Raw genomic sequence first — 15,371 nt, 5'->3', positions numbered from 1 at the left:
GTGCTTCCTAGATTTGTATGTCTACTACCTTCTCCACGTTAGGGAAGTTTTCTGTCACTATTTTTTTAAATAGGTTTTCAATTTCTTGCTCTCTCTCTTCTCATTGGCACCCCCATGATGCAAATGTTGGTACATCTGAAGTTATCCTAGAGACTCCTTACACTATGTTTATTTTTTTTAATTCTTTTTTCTTTCTGCTGTTCTAATTGTGTTCTTCATTTCCTTATTTCTTAAATTGCTGATTTGATTCTTGGCTTGATCTACTCACTGTCAAGTCCCTGTAAATTATTTGTCATTTCAGTTAATGGAGTCTTCATTTCAAGTGTTTATTCTATCTATGTATTTTTCTGAAGGGAGAAGCAGAGAGGTAGAGACAAGACTCCCACGTGAGCTCAACTGGGATCCATCCACCCAGCATGCCCACTAGGGGGCGATGCTCTGCTCATCTGGGGCATAGCTCCATTGCAACTGGAGCCATTCTAACACCTGAGGTGGAGGCCATGGAGCCATCCTCAGTGCTCGGGGCCAACTTTGCTCCAATGGAACCTTGGCTACAGGAGGTGAAGAGAATGAGAGAGGGGGGTAGGGAGGGAGGGAGGGAGGGAGGGAGGGAGGGAGGGAGGGAGGGAGGGAGGGAGGGAGATAGGTAGTAGATGGGTGCTTCTCCTGTGTGCCCTGGCCTGGAATCGAACCTGGGACTTCTGCACACTGGGCTGACACTCTACTACTGAGCTAGCTGACCAGGGCCTTCAAGTGTTTTTTTTTTTTTCTGTTTTCTATGTCCATTTTATGCTTATTATTTCTTTGTTGAAGTTCTAAGTTCTTCGACATCCTCATAACCAGTGTTTTTAGCTCTGTATCTTATAGCTTGTCTCCATTCTGTTTAGTTCTTTTTCTGGACATTTCTCCTGTTCATTCACTTGGGACCTGTTTCTTTGTCTCCATATTCTGACTGCTCCACTGTGTTTGTTTCTATGTATTAGGCAGAGCTGCTATGTCTCCCAGACTTGGTAGAGTGGCCTTGTGTAGTAGGTGTCCTTAGGGCCCAGTGGCACAGCCTCCCTGGTCGCCTGATCTGGGTGCCTCAGGTGTGCCCCTGTGGGGGCTGTGTGTACTGTCCTGTCATAGTTGAGATTTTGTTTTTAAGTTTTATCTATTGACCTTAGAATAGAAAAAAAAAAGGGAGGGCGAGAGAGATAGGACAGAAACATCAATCTGTTCCTGTATGTGTCCTGATTGAGGATCGAACTCAACACCTTTCCATCTGGGGATGATGCTCTCACCAACTGAGCTACCTGGCCAGGGCTATAGATGAGCTTTGATTGCTGTTGGCATCACTGGAAGGGATGGACCACCAGGCTGGTCAGCTTTGAGGACTGGCTGCAACTACAGAGAAGCTGCTGTGCAGGGGTTCACTCCATGGAGCAGGACTTGCTTCAGTGGGGCTTTGGTGCTCACCAAGTCCGCCCCTTGACTGTGTCACTCACAGAGGTGGTAGGGTTGTAATACAGCATGGTCTAAAGTTGTCCACTGGGTGCATTCGCTCTGGGACCTCCCAGGAGGTAGAGATCAGCCATTGCCTGTACCCTGCCTAGGGCCACCAAGCACAAGCTACAGAGTGATGTGCATATTGCTGCTACTTGTACTGGGCTTGGAGGTACTCAGAAAAGGCCAATAGGAGAATCAATTCTGGCTGCTGCTAGTGCTGGGCCTAGGGCCACTTAGCAAGAGGTATACGATATGCAAAGGCCAGATACTGCTTGTTTGAAGGATTTTAGGAAAGTCCAAAGCGTGAGGAAAGAGAGACTATTTGTATGGAAAAGCCACAGCTTGAATAGGCTTGGAAATGGGAGGGGGGGGGGGCTAGATTCAGGGAATCTCTAGGGCAGGGCAAACAGTGTGAACCAGGTTGATGGAAACTCAGATATGGTGCCCACCTGCTGGCTCTGTGGGGGTGGGGGTCTTAGAAAAGGACCAATGCCCTCAGCTAGCACGTCTCTCTTGCAGAATGCTATCCCCCGTCAGCTCTTGCCTTAATGCCTACAATGCAGTTTCTCTTTGTATGTATCCCTGGTTCCTTTTAAGCTGCTGCACCTGCACTGGAGCACAGAGGGGGTGAGTAAAGTAAGTCCCTGCATGGACCCTTTAAGAGGAACACCTGGGTCTCCAGCAGCCCTCCAGCTCACTCAACCACAATCCTCATTGGTTTCACCTCAGAAGTTAGGGGACTTCTCTTCCTGGTTCTGAAACTCTGGGCTGGGAGGCCTGTGTGTGTGTATGGGGGGAGACCTCCACAGAGGAGATATCCCTCCCAATTTTAAACCTCCACATGTGTGTGTGGGACCACTCTGTTCCACATCTATGCCCCTCCTACCAGTCTCAATGTGGCGTTTTCTTTAAATCCCTAGTTGTAGGACTTCCATTCAGCCAGATTTCAGGTGATTCTGAATGACGGTTGTTCTGTAGTTTGGTTGTACTCTGATTTGATTGTGGGAGGTTTCAATTACTGCATTTACCTATGCCACCATCTTGACTACCAGAATAAATCTTGAAAATCACTTTTAAAATGAGAAATTACACCATTTTTAAACTCAAATGTCTTGATTCAAAAGTGTATTTTAGTTTTTCTTTGAGACCAAATTTTATAATTAAATCTTTAAATATTTACTCAAATATTAAAATTTGATAAGTTGCCAAGGTCAGAGTTCAGGGTCCTCTGCTTGCTTTATCAGCAATGAGACTTAAAAGTAAATAAAAGAAAAAGTCAACCTAATGATCATGGTGGTGATGCTGAAATTATATTAAGTTGCCATTTATTTATTTATCTTCCAGATATAAAAACACAAAAAGATCTAGACTTAAAATATACTCTAGAAAGTATACTTACAGATTGCAAAGTGGTGCATCATATCCCTTTTTGATCTGTTCCAGTTTGTAATCATAACCTATCTTGAACAGAGTTTTCTGAATATAATTCATCTCTTGGACTTTACTCATAACATTCTTATAAATTCGATCCATGATTTCCTATATAAGGTAAGCAAAATATGCAGCAGTCTGAAAAAAAACTGGACCAACACTGAGACAGTCTTTAGTTGAATATACCTGATTTGCAACATCTTATATAAATACCTTTAGTATAATTCACATCTTTATTATGTAATTCATTTCACTGACTTGTCTATTTCAAAAAGACTAAAGACAAGCATAAGGGTCTCTTCAGTTCTATATGCTTTATTTATCCAATTTTTTAAAAAAAATATTAACTTCTTATATAAAAGTAATTTTTCAAAATTCTTTTCTTCAAATATATTCACCTGTTTTCAAATAGTGTCAAACACCCAACTATGTTGACTCTAATTCTGATGTTTTTCTCTTTATTACTACTACTTTGTGACTCTTAAAGCATGGCAGAGTTTTACAGTTTCTTAAAATTCTTATGTTTCAGTAACTTAAGTCATTTCTATTCCATGTTTCCCTTTTACTAAAATTATTGGGGTGACACTGGTTAACAAAATTATGCAGGTTTCTGGTGCACAATTCCACAACATATCATCTAACATGGCATCATGCACCCATTTTAATAGAAGCTCAAATGACCAAAAAATATATATATAGCAGGATTCTTCATCACAGCTCCTTGGAAACTTAGAAGTAGGACTAGGTTTGGGATAGACTGACTCCCACAGTAATACATACAAAAAAAAAAGCCTACACTATCACTAAATTATGTTTTCTTGAAATTGAAATTACTTAGCATAAATGAACAGATTATATAAAGCACATCTATTTATAAATACCTATTTTAAATAGTGAAAGTAGGCATTAGTTTAAATTTAGTTGTGTTACAATGGATAACTTTATGAATGGCTCTTAATAAAAGCAGGGACAAAGATAAAAAGCCGTTCACAAATGAAGACAGCAGAACCATCCCTTGGTATTACGCTAAGTCAAATAAGTCAGAGGAGACAGATAAATACTGTATGATCTCACTTATATGTGGAATCTACAAAAGCCAAACCTAAATCAACACAGAATAGACTGGTGGTTGCTAGGAGCTCAGTTTGGGTAAATGGGAGATGTTCATTAAAGGGAATAAACTTATAGTTAAAAGATGAGTAAGTTCTTGGAATTTAATGTACAACATGCTGACTATAGTTCACAAGACTATACTGCATACCTGACAGATGCCTAGAGCAGCAGTTCTCAAAGTGTGCGCCAGGGTGCACTGGTGCACCCTGGAAGATTTCCAGGTGTGCCCTATGGGATTCCAGAGAAATATATGCCTGTTGGGGACCAAAAAACCAACAGGTTTTGGAGTTTATATTTTTGGGGGACAGAGGGTGTGGGGAAATGGCTGTAAGCTGACAGTTTGCCCAACCCCCCACCTCACTTGCCTGATTAGGTTGCAAAAGGCTGTTAAGCTAAGCTGTGGTGCTGGATTGTTTACACCAGTGGTCTGCAACCTTTTTTGGGCCACGAATCGGTTTAATGTCAGAAAATATTTTCACAGACCGGCCTTTAGGGTGGGATGGATAAATATATCATGTGACCAAGACAAGCGTCAAGAGTGAGTCTTGGCCCTGGCCGGTTCGCTCAGTGGTATAGCGTCGGCCTGGCGTGCAGAAGTCCTAGGTTCAATTCCTGACCAGGGCACACAGGAGAGGCGCCCATCTGCTTCTCCACCCCTCCCCCTCTCCTTCCTCTCTGTCTCTCTCTTCCCCTCTCGCAGCCAAGGCTCCATTGGAGCAAAGATGGCCCGGGCGCTGGGGATGGCTCCATGGCCTCTGCCTCAGGTGCTAGAGTGGCTCTGGTCGCAACAGAGCACCACCCCCTGGTGGGCATACCGGGTGGATCCCGGTCAGGCGCATGCGGGAGTCTGTCTGACTGCCTCTCTGTTTCCAGCTTCAGAAAAAAAATACCAAAAAAAAAAAAAGTGAGTCTTACATGGATGTAACAGAGGGAATCTGGTCATTTTTTAAAAATAAAACATCGTTCAGACTTAAATATAAATAAAACAGAAATAATGTAAGTTATTTATTCTTTCTCTGTGGACCAGTACCAAATGGCCCACAGACCGCTATCAGTCCATGGCCCAGGGGTTGGGGACCGCTGGTTTACACTAACCCCCATGTTCCCCGGAAAGACTGGAGGCAAGTTTCTTCTACGCTTTGTTCTATCCTTTGTTTGGTGTAAAGTTGAGATGATGTGCATGGTGGGGGTTTGAACTCAATACAATTAAGAGTAAAAAGAGAGGAATTCTCCAATGTATTGACAAGGAAATGAGAGTTTGCCTTTCAAATATATGCCCAAACATTGAAGAAATCATTAGGACACATCAGGCTCATGTTTCTCATAAACACAAGAATGGAAAAACTTAATACATTTGTGCTGGGACCTGCCAAACTTACTAAATCTTACTAAGAATGTATCTATATATATAAAATATAAAGATAACTTGTCATTTTTTTATTTTTTAACACTTTTTACGAATTCTAAAAAGCGTAACTCAAAAAATGTAACATAAAAATGTTCTTTAATGTCAGAACAAATTTAATTTTGTTGTATTTATTTCGTTTACCATAAAAGCACACTTGGACTTTATATTTTTTTCTTTAATATTTGAGTTAATTATTATAACATATTTCTCAGGAATTTGTATATAGTGTGCCTACAATTATTTGTAGGATTTTAAATGCACCCCGACTTCAAAAAGTTTGAGAACCACTGGCCTAGAGTAAATCTTAAATGTTCTCACAGCAGACCAGCACACGCGCGCGCGCGCGCACACACACACACACACACACACACGCTTAACTTGGTGAGATGATGAATGTGTTAACTACTCTTAATGTGGTAATCACTTCACAATATATAAACATATCAAATCATCATGTACATGTTAAACTCACACAATGTTATATGTCGATTATATGTCAATGAAGCTGGTTGGTGGGGAGGCAACTATGGCGCTCCAGCATGGTATAATGTTCTCTTCACTTCCACCAAAGGCATCACTATTGTATAACTAAAATACTTCTCTAGATCCATGACTGACATATCCCAAAAGGACTTTAACAGCCTATAACTGCTCTTCTTAAGAAAGTGTAAGGGATTTTAAGGTTAAAAAAGCATGTGGGAGGAGACCGATATGTGAGAACTACTTCCACTGCTCCTTTCAACACTAGATACCAATCACAGAAAGGTCTTAATGAGCAGGGAACACACACCACTGCAACAAATTGGAAGGATTTATTGTTAGCACATTAAGCATTAAGTCACCCTTTTACCTCAACCTAATTACCTGTTGTTCAATTAAGACACTGCTTATAAGAAGTAGTGATTTATTCTGAATTCTCACAATGTGACTATTACAATACTAAGTGGATCTTTTATTCTGACTTAGGAGAAAAACAAACCCAGAAAATAAAACCTACCAAAAACAATTCTCAATTAAAAAAAAAAGTGAGAGGAGGGGTAATAGAGTGATTCCTGCATGCACCCAGATCAGGATCCACCTGGCAACCCCGATCTGGGGCCCATGCTTGAATCAACTGAGCTATTCTAAGCACCCAGGGCTGAGGCCTGGACCAATGGATCAAACCCAGAATTTCCACATGCCGAGCCAATGCTCTATCCACTGAACCAACCAGCCAGGGCCAAAATGTTTTAAAATTGTGAGACACTAAAGGAATCAACAAGGTCTGGTGAAGCATTAATGAACTAGCATTGTGGGAGATTGTGTACTCTCCCTAAGCCTGAAGAAGTATACAAAGAGAAATGTTACTGAAACCTGAATGATGACTGTAGTCAGGAGAAACACCTATTTATTGTCAGTGGGAAAGAGGCTGTCCAATGGATGCCTATAACAACTCCCAAAACCTGAAGCCCACTGGGGAAGGAGCAAAGACCTAGAAGGAGTATGCAGAACTCTCTCAATCTTCCTACCTTCTGATCTCTTTCAAGTGCCAACAACTGGCTGAACCCAATTAGAAATCAGAAGCAGGCAAGCCTGGTAATTTATTAACAGAAATTAACTTCCCAAGACACAAAGTAAAGAGGAATGGACAATGACAACTGGAAAATGCACAGCCTATCAGCTAACTCCTGTTTATCCTGCAGGCCTACATTCATACATTCCTTCCTAGATTTCTCAACCCTGCCACTCCGTAACTATGTCCTGTGATAGGATTTTCTAGGAGGAACTCCTGTACTTTGCGTAATCAAGTTATACTATTTCACAAAATAACAGAAACGATCCTAAATGGACAGCCATTGCAATTAAGATTCTGGAATCAGATTGGTAGAGTTCAAACTTTAATTCTACCACCTATGGGCCATGTGACATTTGGCAAGTATTTTTCTTTATAAATTGTACATAACAAGACCTACTTAGCAGTGCTTTATGGAAAACCGAGATAATCTACCTAAATAAAGCACTTAACATAGTGCCTGCAACATAGTGAGTACTACCCGACCTAATGTCAGCAACATTTTCATTTGCAAACTTGCTGAATTCTACAGCACCTCTAAAGAAAAGGGAAAATAGCCCTGTCCAGTTGGCTCAGTGGTAGAGCGTCGGCCTGGCGTGCAGGAGTCTCAGGTTCGATTCCCGGCCAGGGCACACAGGAGAAGCGCCCATCTGCTTCTCCACCCCTCCCCCTCTCTTTCCTCTCTGTCTCTCTCTTCCCCTCCCACAGCCGAGGCTCCATTGGAGCAAAGTTGGCCTGGGCGCTGAGGATGGCTCTATGGTTTCTGCCTCAAGCACTAGAATGGCTCTGTCATTTATTGTCAGTGGGAAAGAGGCTGTCCAATGGATGCCTATAACAACTCGCAAAAACTGCAGCCCACTGGGGAAGGAGCAAAGAAGCCCCAGATGGGCAGAGCATCGCCCCCTGGTGGGCATGCTGGGTGGATCCCGGTAGGGCACATGCCAGAGTCTGTCTGACTGCCTCCCCGTTTCTAACCTCAGAAAAATACAAAAAAAGAAAAGTGAAAACACTACTCTGACTTATTCTAATTCTTTGGTTATGTGGTAATTTTTTAATTAGAAGCTTAAAAAAGTATCTTCCATTTCTAATTAGCAAAACTTACACTTAATACTTCATTATTTAAGCTTAGACTTTCCGTGTGCAAAAACAATTCTGTGAAAGATAGTGGAATAAGATTTAAAGTCTGATCATAATACAAGCAGTAGTAATACCCAGCCCCACTGGAGTTTCCAAAGCCTAAAAGCAACAGAATACGTTTGATTATAAAAGTTTGAAACATTACATTAAATGTTTCAAATCTGTCATTATGAGGCTATAAAATATAAGGTCTTATTTTTCTAAAAGGCAGTATTTCACATAAGGATTTTGAATAAGGACAATTAAACTAGTTTCTTTGGGAGTTCTCAAATGGCAGCTTTCTTAGTCATCAAAAGAGTCAAAAGCTTGGATTCTAGACTCAGTTCTGTCTTCCAGGCCTAGATTTCCCATTTTTAAAATTCAGTGCCTATTGCTGGCTGGTTGGCTCACTGGATAGAGCATCAACCCGGTGTAAGAATGTCCCAGGTTTGATTCCTGGTCAGGGCACACAAGAGAAGCAATTATCTGCTTCTCTCCCCTTCCCTCTCCATCTTCTCTTCCTCTCCTGCAGCCAGTGGTTCCATTGGTCCACTGTTGGCTCCAGGCACTGAGAATAGGTTGGTTGGTCCACAAGCATCATCCTGAGATGCTAAAAATAGCTTGGATGATTCAAGCATCAACCCCAGACAGGGGTTGCAGGGTGGATCCTAGTCTGGGTGCATGTGGGAGTCTGTCTCACTATCTCTCCTTTTCTCATTTAAAAAAAAAATTAAGCCCTGGCTGGTTGGTTCCATGGTAGAGCATCGGCCAAGCATGTGGATGTCCTGGGTTCAATTCCTGGTCAGGGTACACAGAGGAAGCAACCACCTGCTTCTCCACCTCTCCCCCTCTTGCTTCTCTCTCTCTCTCTTCTCCTCCTCTCCTATAACTATGGCTGAACTGGAGCAAGTTGGCCCTACGCACTGAGGATGGCTCATTGACCTTAACCTGAGGTGCTAAAATGGCTCCAGTTACAATGGAGCAAGGGTGCCAGATGGGTGGAGCATCACACCTTGGTGGGCTTGCAAAGTGGATCCCAATCAGGGTGCATGCAGGAGTCTGTCTTTGCCTCCCCTTCCCTCACTAAAATATAAATAAATAAATAAATAAATAAATAAATAAAATTAAGTGACTAAACAAAACTTTCTTTAGGGGTATATTCTACATTTAAAATACTATGACCAATTCCAAGTAATTTGAACTTGGTCATTTTCATCAGCTAATTTTCGAGGATCACCAAACACTACCAGCTGTACATTTCAGAAGTTTGCTACTTCATCTTTCCCCAATACTTAGCTGAGGTTTCCTGGAACACACTTGCCATAATATCTACAAGGAAAAATTATTTTTAAAATGTACACAAATGTCTAAGAATAGTACTTTTGAAAGAGTTTAAGTACAAGCAATACATGACATTTCTACTCTGCACTCACCGGAACAGCTGCCATGAGCGTAGGCTTCAGTACAGTGCAGTCTCCTTTACTTCCTTTTTTAATTTTGCTGGACTACATCAAAGGAAAAGGAAAAAAGAGAATTAGGACAACTAACAGCAAAAAATGTTATAATTCATGTGTTAACAATAACAAAGGCAGAAATTTATACATGGAATTTGATCTACTGCTCTGAGTTATTGATTAGAACTTTTCATAACCTATAAAATGTAATTGCTTTTAGTATTTTATCCCTTAGGTTATTTGTTCTAGCACATTTTAGCCTTCCTGAGAGGAGAAACTATGAGGCAGAAGAAAGGAGAAATGGGTATTTTGGTAAATCAAGCATTCCTATTAATAACATTACCATCAAACATAACATTGACCATCCATTTTCAACAAAACAAACCCTCCAACTAAAGTAGATTAAACAATAAAACAAAGTTGAAGGTAATTTTAACTTCCTTTCTTTAAAAGCAAAGCCATCATCTCAAAGTCACCAGTATGAATATCAATTAACATACAGAAATACTAATTTGATAACATTTTGGTTGACAGAATATTAAAGACACTGCCAGTGACCATGTGGAGATATGCATGTATATTTTTTAACATGTGCAAATTTTTCTTCTTGATTCTTTTATTTTCTTTCTTACACACATAAATACTGAGATTTTATGTGTGAGAGCATTAGGTAGAAAAACTGATAGTAGTCCACTGAAAGAGGTAGATAAAAATAGGAATCAGCTATAAAGGTGTGAGTCTGAAAGTTTAGCTGCATCAGATGTTAGCTGTGGCCAACACAAGCAAAAAGAAAACGAGCTCTTAAGAAGCAGTGGTGGTAGTGAAGTGGACAGAGCATCGGACGAGGATGCAGGGGACCCAGGTTCAAAACCCGGAGGTTGCCAGCCTGAGTATGGGCTCATCTGGCTTGATTGCGGGGTTGCCGCCTTGAGTGTGGGATCACAGACATGAATAACCACATGACCCTGTGGTCTCTGGCTTGAGCCCAAGGTCACTGGCTTGAGCAAGGCGTCACTTGCTCTGCTGTAGCCCCCTGGTCAAGGCACATATGAAAAAGCAATCAATGAACAACTAAGGAGCCGCAACAAAGAATTGATGCTTCTCATCTCTCTCCCTTCCTGTCTGTCTGTCCCTATCAGTTCTTCTCTCTGACACACACACACACACACACACACACACACACACACACACACAAAGAAGCAGTGGGATCCTCTGGTAGCACCAGCTCTGCCACATAGAAGGTTCTGCTGGTAGAACTTAACAGACTTCATCCTGCTTTCCTTTAAGATGACTAGAGGAAATAAAACAACTCCATGCAGGTGCCAGTGTGCACATTTGCGAGTGGAAACCTACACCCGCACACGCCCATCACACACAGAGGGCTGCTCTTTAGGCAGAAAGAGGGCTTCTTATGTCCTGTAAGTCCAAGCTGATCTCCACGTGCTGCTCACCCACTCCTGCTAAAGAGAGCAGTTCCAGGATAGCAGTCGCCCCAAAGAGTCCTTCCTGCCTTTCTTAATTATTTTTAGTTAATATTTCAGTTGTTTTTATTATGATCACAGTAAACTGTTTTGACATCATTATCATCTGCTGGCTTTAAATGTGGTCCCTCTGGTCTCCCATCATTTTCTGATTCCCTATGTAAGGGAACCTCCTCGGTTTTAGATTCCCAGTTAATTTGAGACTCCTTATAATATAGTTATAATAAGGTTTATTTAAAAGGTAGGCATGAATGCCCTTTAAAGTTTTCTAACTGGCTTCTAATGTATTACTTGACCTGAGAGGCAGCAAGAATGAAGTCAGACTAGCAACAGACTCCCAACTGCCCCCTGCCCCACAGTGGGGCTATTATTTGTCTAAAAGGCAGCAGAAGAGCTTTCTGTACTTCCCCACTGGGTGGCAGGGAACCATAGCTAGAGCTTATTAAAATGTTTTTCACATTCTGAAAACATCTCTGAACATAAGAAAAAGTCGCTACAATGCATCAAATGTAGTCACCACAGATTTTTCTTTAAATTTTTTAAATAATTCAAGCCCCAGTCTCAGTCACAGGTGTATTATAACTTCACTAGATCAAGTGCTGTTCACTACTTTACCTGATAGTTTACTTATTTTACTCATTAGTATTCTAGCGGGTTTTAAATGTGAATTTTTTAGCTGAGTAGTGAAATACAGCAAGTTCTCCATATTGCAAAGAGGTTGTGGTCCTTAAAATACAAAGCAGATAATTGTTTGAAACAGAAAAATTTCTCATGGTAAAGCCGCCTAAAAGATGGTTGGGTGGTACTTGGGAGTAAGGTAGTAGTAAAGACTAGGAAAGGACACAGGAGCATTCTGGGGTCAAGAAATGTTCTTTTTTCCCCCCTTGATCTAGATGGTGATCATTAGAAAAGTCTATATATGTATGTGTGTTAAATTTAATTACGCAGTACTCTTAAAGTTTGTGCAATTTAAGTTTACATCCAGAAACAATCCCCCCAAAACAAAGAAACAAAAAAGATGGTTGCAATCTCAAATAAATATAAAATTATCTATTTAACTCTTTTCTTGGTATTTATATTATACAACATACCTAAGCTCTACCTAAAATGATATTTATACCGAAAAAAAAGTACTATAATTTCTAAATGTGAACATCAAGGGCACATCTTCTAACCAAATACCTGCTCCACCAAGTCTCACAAATGAAAGGTTGCAATGCCTGGGGTTTTGAAATATGGCCCGCAGTGATGAGAGTGCCGGAAGCCACACAGAGAATCAAGTCACTCCTACCCATACTAAGCTTATCTTTCAGCATTCCAAACCCCACAGGTCCCTTAGAAGCTCTTTCTCCCACTCCAGTGTCAGGCTGAAACTTTTCTATAGCCAAAGAAGAAATTAAACAGAGCTACGAAGACTAGGTATTAGACGCCTGATTTCAAATGGGCTTAAAATATATTGCTCACAAAAAATCAGGGGATATTTCAAAATGAATATGAAGCAATAAAAGAAAAGCATTTGATTTTTTTGTTTATTGAACAAGAACAAAAAAAAAAGCAAAGGACAAGTCAAAGAAAGTTGTTTGATTATGCAAATGAGAACTTTTATTTCATTTGCACTATACAAAAGGCTGAAAGTACTGCAGTCTCTGCACGTTCCCTGAGCCCCTAATTTTTGTGAGCAGTGTCCATGGATTGCCCTATCCATTGCTGCGCTTCCTCCTGTGAACAACAGGGAGAAGGGAGGAGCCTGAATCAGGGTAGAAACCAGGGGGCTGCCTTTGAACGTGCTGCAATGCTGTCCAATAGAACTTTCCACAATGACATAATACTCAAAATCTGTGATATCCATGTGGTAGCCACAAGTAACATGTAGCTACTGAGAACTTGGAATGTGGCTAGAGAAACTTAAAAACTAATTTTTTTATTTAATTTTAATTAATCTGTATTTCATTATATAGCTAGTGCTACTACCGTATTTGATAGCATCGCTCCAGAGAAAACTCAGTACAAAACTGGGCCCAAATCCTACCACCTCATCTCTCAAAAAACCCACCAATGTTCATGAGTAAAATGTCAAAAATAAAAGGCTCTATTTTAGCTCTCTGAAATAAGAAATCTAATCAAGAGAAGATGAAAGAAATTATTCTTTTCAAAATATTTTTTTAAATATGTAGATAAAGCAATGTAAAAAGTTTATTTACTACAGTTACACACTGCTCATGAGCTGGATTTTTGAAGTCATGAAAAAAGGTTTCAGTGAATTAAAATATCTTATGTTTTAGTATTATGTTCTCAGCAAAACAGTGGAACTTGATACAATCATGCCATTAAACTAAAAAGCTTGTCACCTGATCAGAGAGTGTGAGTGGAGAAGAATATCCAATCCTACAGCCATAGGTAAAACATGATATCTCTGCTGTCAATTCTAGGACATGAGCCAAAGGCAGGTAGCCTATGTATGTGTCCTTTGGTCTAAAACAAAACAAGAGAAACATTTTAGCCAATCTTAAAAAGACACTATGAATTAGAAATGTCCAAAACCTTATCATTTTTATATAGATTAAGTTTAGAGAATACCAATATGAGCTCTGATTTCTAAGAAAAAAGTTGGATGATTAATTCTTACCCCAGTCCAGGAATTCTCTCACACTGGCCTGCCATTCCAGCTATCAAATTGCTATGATGCATCATGACTCCCTTAGGTCGGCCAGTAGAACCACTGGTATACATGACGATAGCCATGTCTGAAGGAGTTGGTCTATTTCGAGGAACGCTCACTAAATGAATGAAAAAGCACCACATTAATGATTTGAACATACACAAATATCCGTGATGCCATCACCACAATCAGGGTAACAGAAATACCGATCACCTCCCTGCATTTCTTTGGGTTCTGTTGTTGTTAACTTTAAGGTGATTTCATCGCTAAAATTCTAACATGGTAAATTTTAAATAGCACACTGGGATTTCAAATAGTTTATCATTCTAACGTAGTAACCTCTTTTCCATCCTAGAATATAACAAAATGTCTAGGAAGACATAGATATATTATCAGAATTAAATAAAAGTTTAACAAGATTCTTGGATTTTTAAAATCAGTTTATTCTCTGTATGATACTATAACAGTAGATACATGCCATTAGACATCTGTCCAAACCCAAAGAATGTACACCATCAACAGTGAACCCTAACGTAAACTATGAACTTTGGGCGATTATGGTGTGTCAGTGTAGACTCATCAATTAACAAATGTTCATAGCGGCAGAGGCAGTGTGTGTGTACGGGCAGAGTGTGGGTATATATGAACTCTGTACCTTCCTGTCAATTTTGCTGTGAATCTATAACTGCTCTACAAAATACACTTTATTTAAAGAAAAAAAAGTTTATGAAAATGAATTACATATTATCACAAGTTAAAAATTGTAAACAGGGTAATTTTACCACTGAAATAACTGAAGATACAGTTATACTTATATTGGCTAATGCTAATGCTCCTTAAAGATATCTACTGTCAAAGTTTACAAACCAAGAAAATTGGAACTGTATCCTTCATTTGATGACTAATGGATTTAGCAGCAGTATATACAGGGCAGGACAAGAGTAGGTTTAGAGTTGTTTATATGGGAAATAATACAATATAATACAAGAATAAACTCTGTGTTTCAAATACTCACAACTTGTAAACCTACTTTTAGCCCACCCTGAACATTAAGCTTTTCTCAGACTACAACATACAATGTGACACTTCACTTATCATCCTAACAACAACTATCTATTCAGATAAAGTATTACAAGAAAACTTGTCTTATCTAATGTAGAGAGATGAGTGGATCTAGGTGAATATAAGAAGCAAACAGAACACCTAGTTAGCTCAATCCAAAGAGGCCTTCTCCAATGCACATTGTATTAAAACTGCCAAAAATTAATGACAAAGAAGAATTCTCAGGGCAGCCAGGGAAAAGAAGAAAGAATATAAAGGTAAACCCATTAGATTATCATCGGATTTCTCAGAAGAAATTCTATAAGCCAGAAGGGTGAGGAACCAAATATTCAAACAACTGAAGAGAGAGATTACAAGCTAAGAAGAGTATTTCCAGAAAAAATATCATTTAAATATGAATGAGAAATAAAGAATTTTCCAGACATTCAGGAGCTAAGGAAATTTATCACCAGAAGACCTCCACTGCAAGAAATATTCAAGGTGGTTATTCTGACTTAAGTAATGAACATAAGGTCACAAAGCTACAATTAAAATCACCAACAAACATATAGCATGTACAGGGATATATGAAACAACAAAAACAACAAAAGGGAATGTGGGAAAGGTT

General features: G+C 39.8%; 1 protein-coding gene across 12 annotated transcripts in view; it reads right to left on the bottom strand.

The window, feature by feature from the left end:
• ACSL4 (acyl-CoA synthetase long chain family member 4) overlaps positions 1–15,371 on the bottom strand; it is a 105,932-nt gene that overhangs the window by 18,142 nt on the left and 72,419 nt on the right. For all 12 annotated transcript variants that reach the window (XM_066248675.1, XM_066248670.1, XM_066248672.1 and 9 more), the window contains 4 exons: positions 13,670–13,820; positions 13,392–13,515; positions 9,542–9,613; positions 2,888–3,027 (listed from right to left, as the gene is read on the bottom strand). In XM_066248675.1, coding sequence (XP_066104772.1) covers positions 2,888–3,027; positions 9,542–9,613; positions 13,392–13,515; positions 13,670–13,820 — 487 coding nt within the window. The remainder of the gene's footprint in view (positions 1–2,887; positions 3,028–9,541; positions 9,614–13,391; positions 13,516–13,669; positions 13,821–15,371) is intronic.

This window comes from Saccopteryx bilineata, chromosome X, assembly GCF_036850765.1.
Source record: "Saccopteryx bilineata isolate mSacBil1 chromosome X, mSacBil1_pri_phased_curated, whole genome shotgun sequence".
In the NCBI taxonomy this organism is placed as follows: Eukaryota; Metazoa; Chordata; class Mammalia; order Chiroptera; family Emballonuridae; genus Saccopteryx; species Saccopteryx bilineata.
The sequence above is the reverse complement of the archived record's forward strand: the minus strand, read 5'-3'. Positions and strand labels throughout refer to the sequence as shown.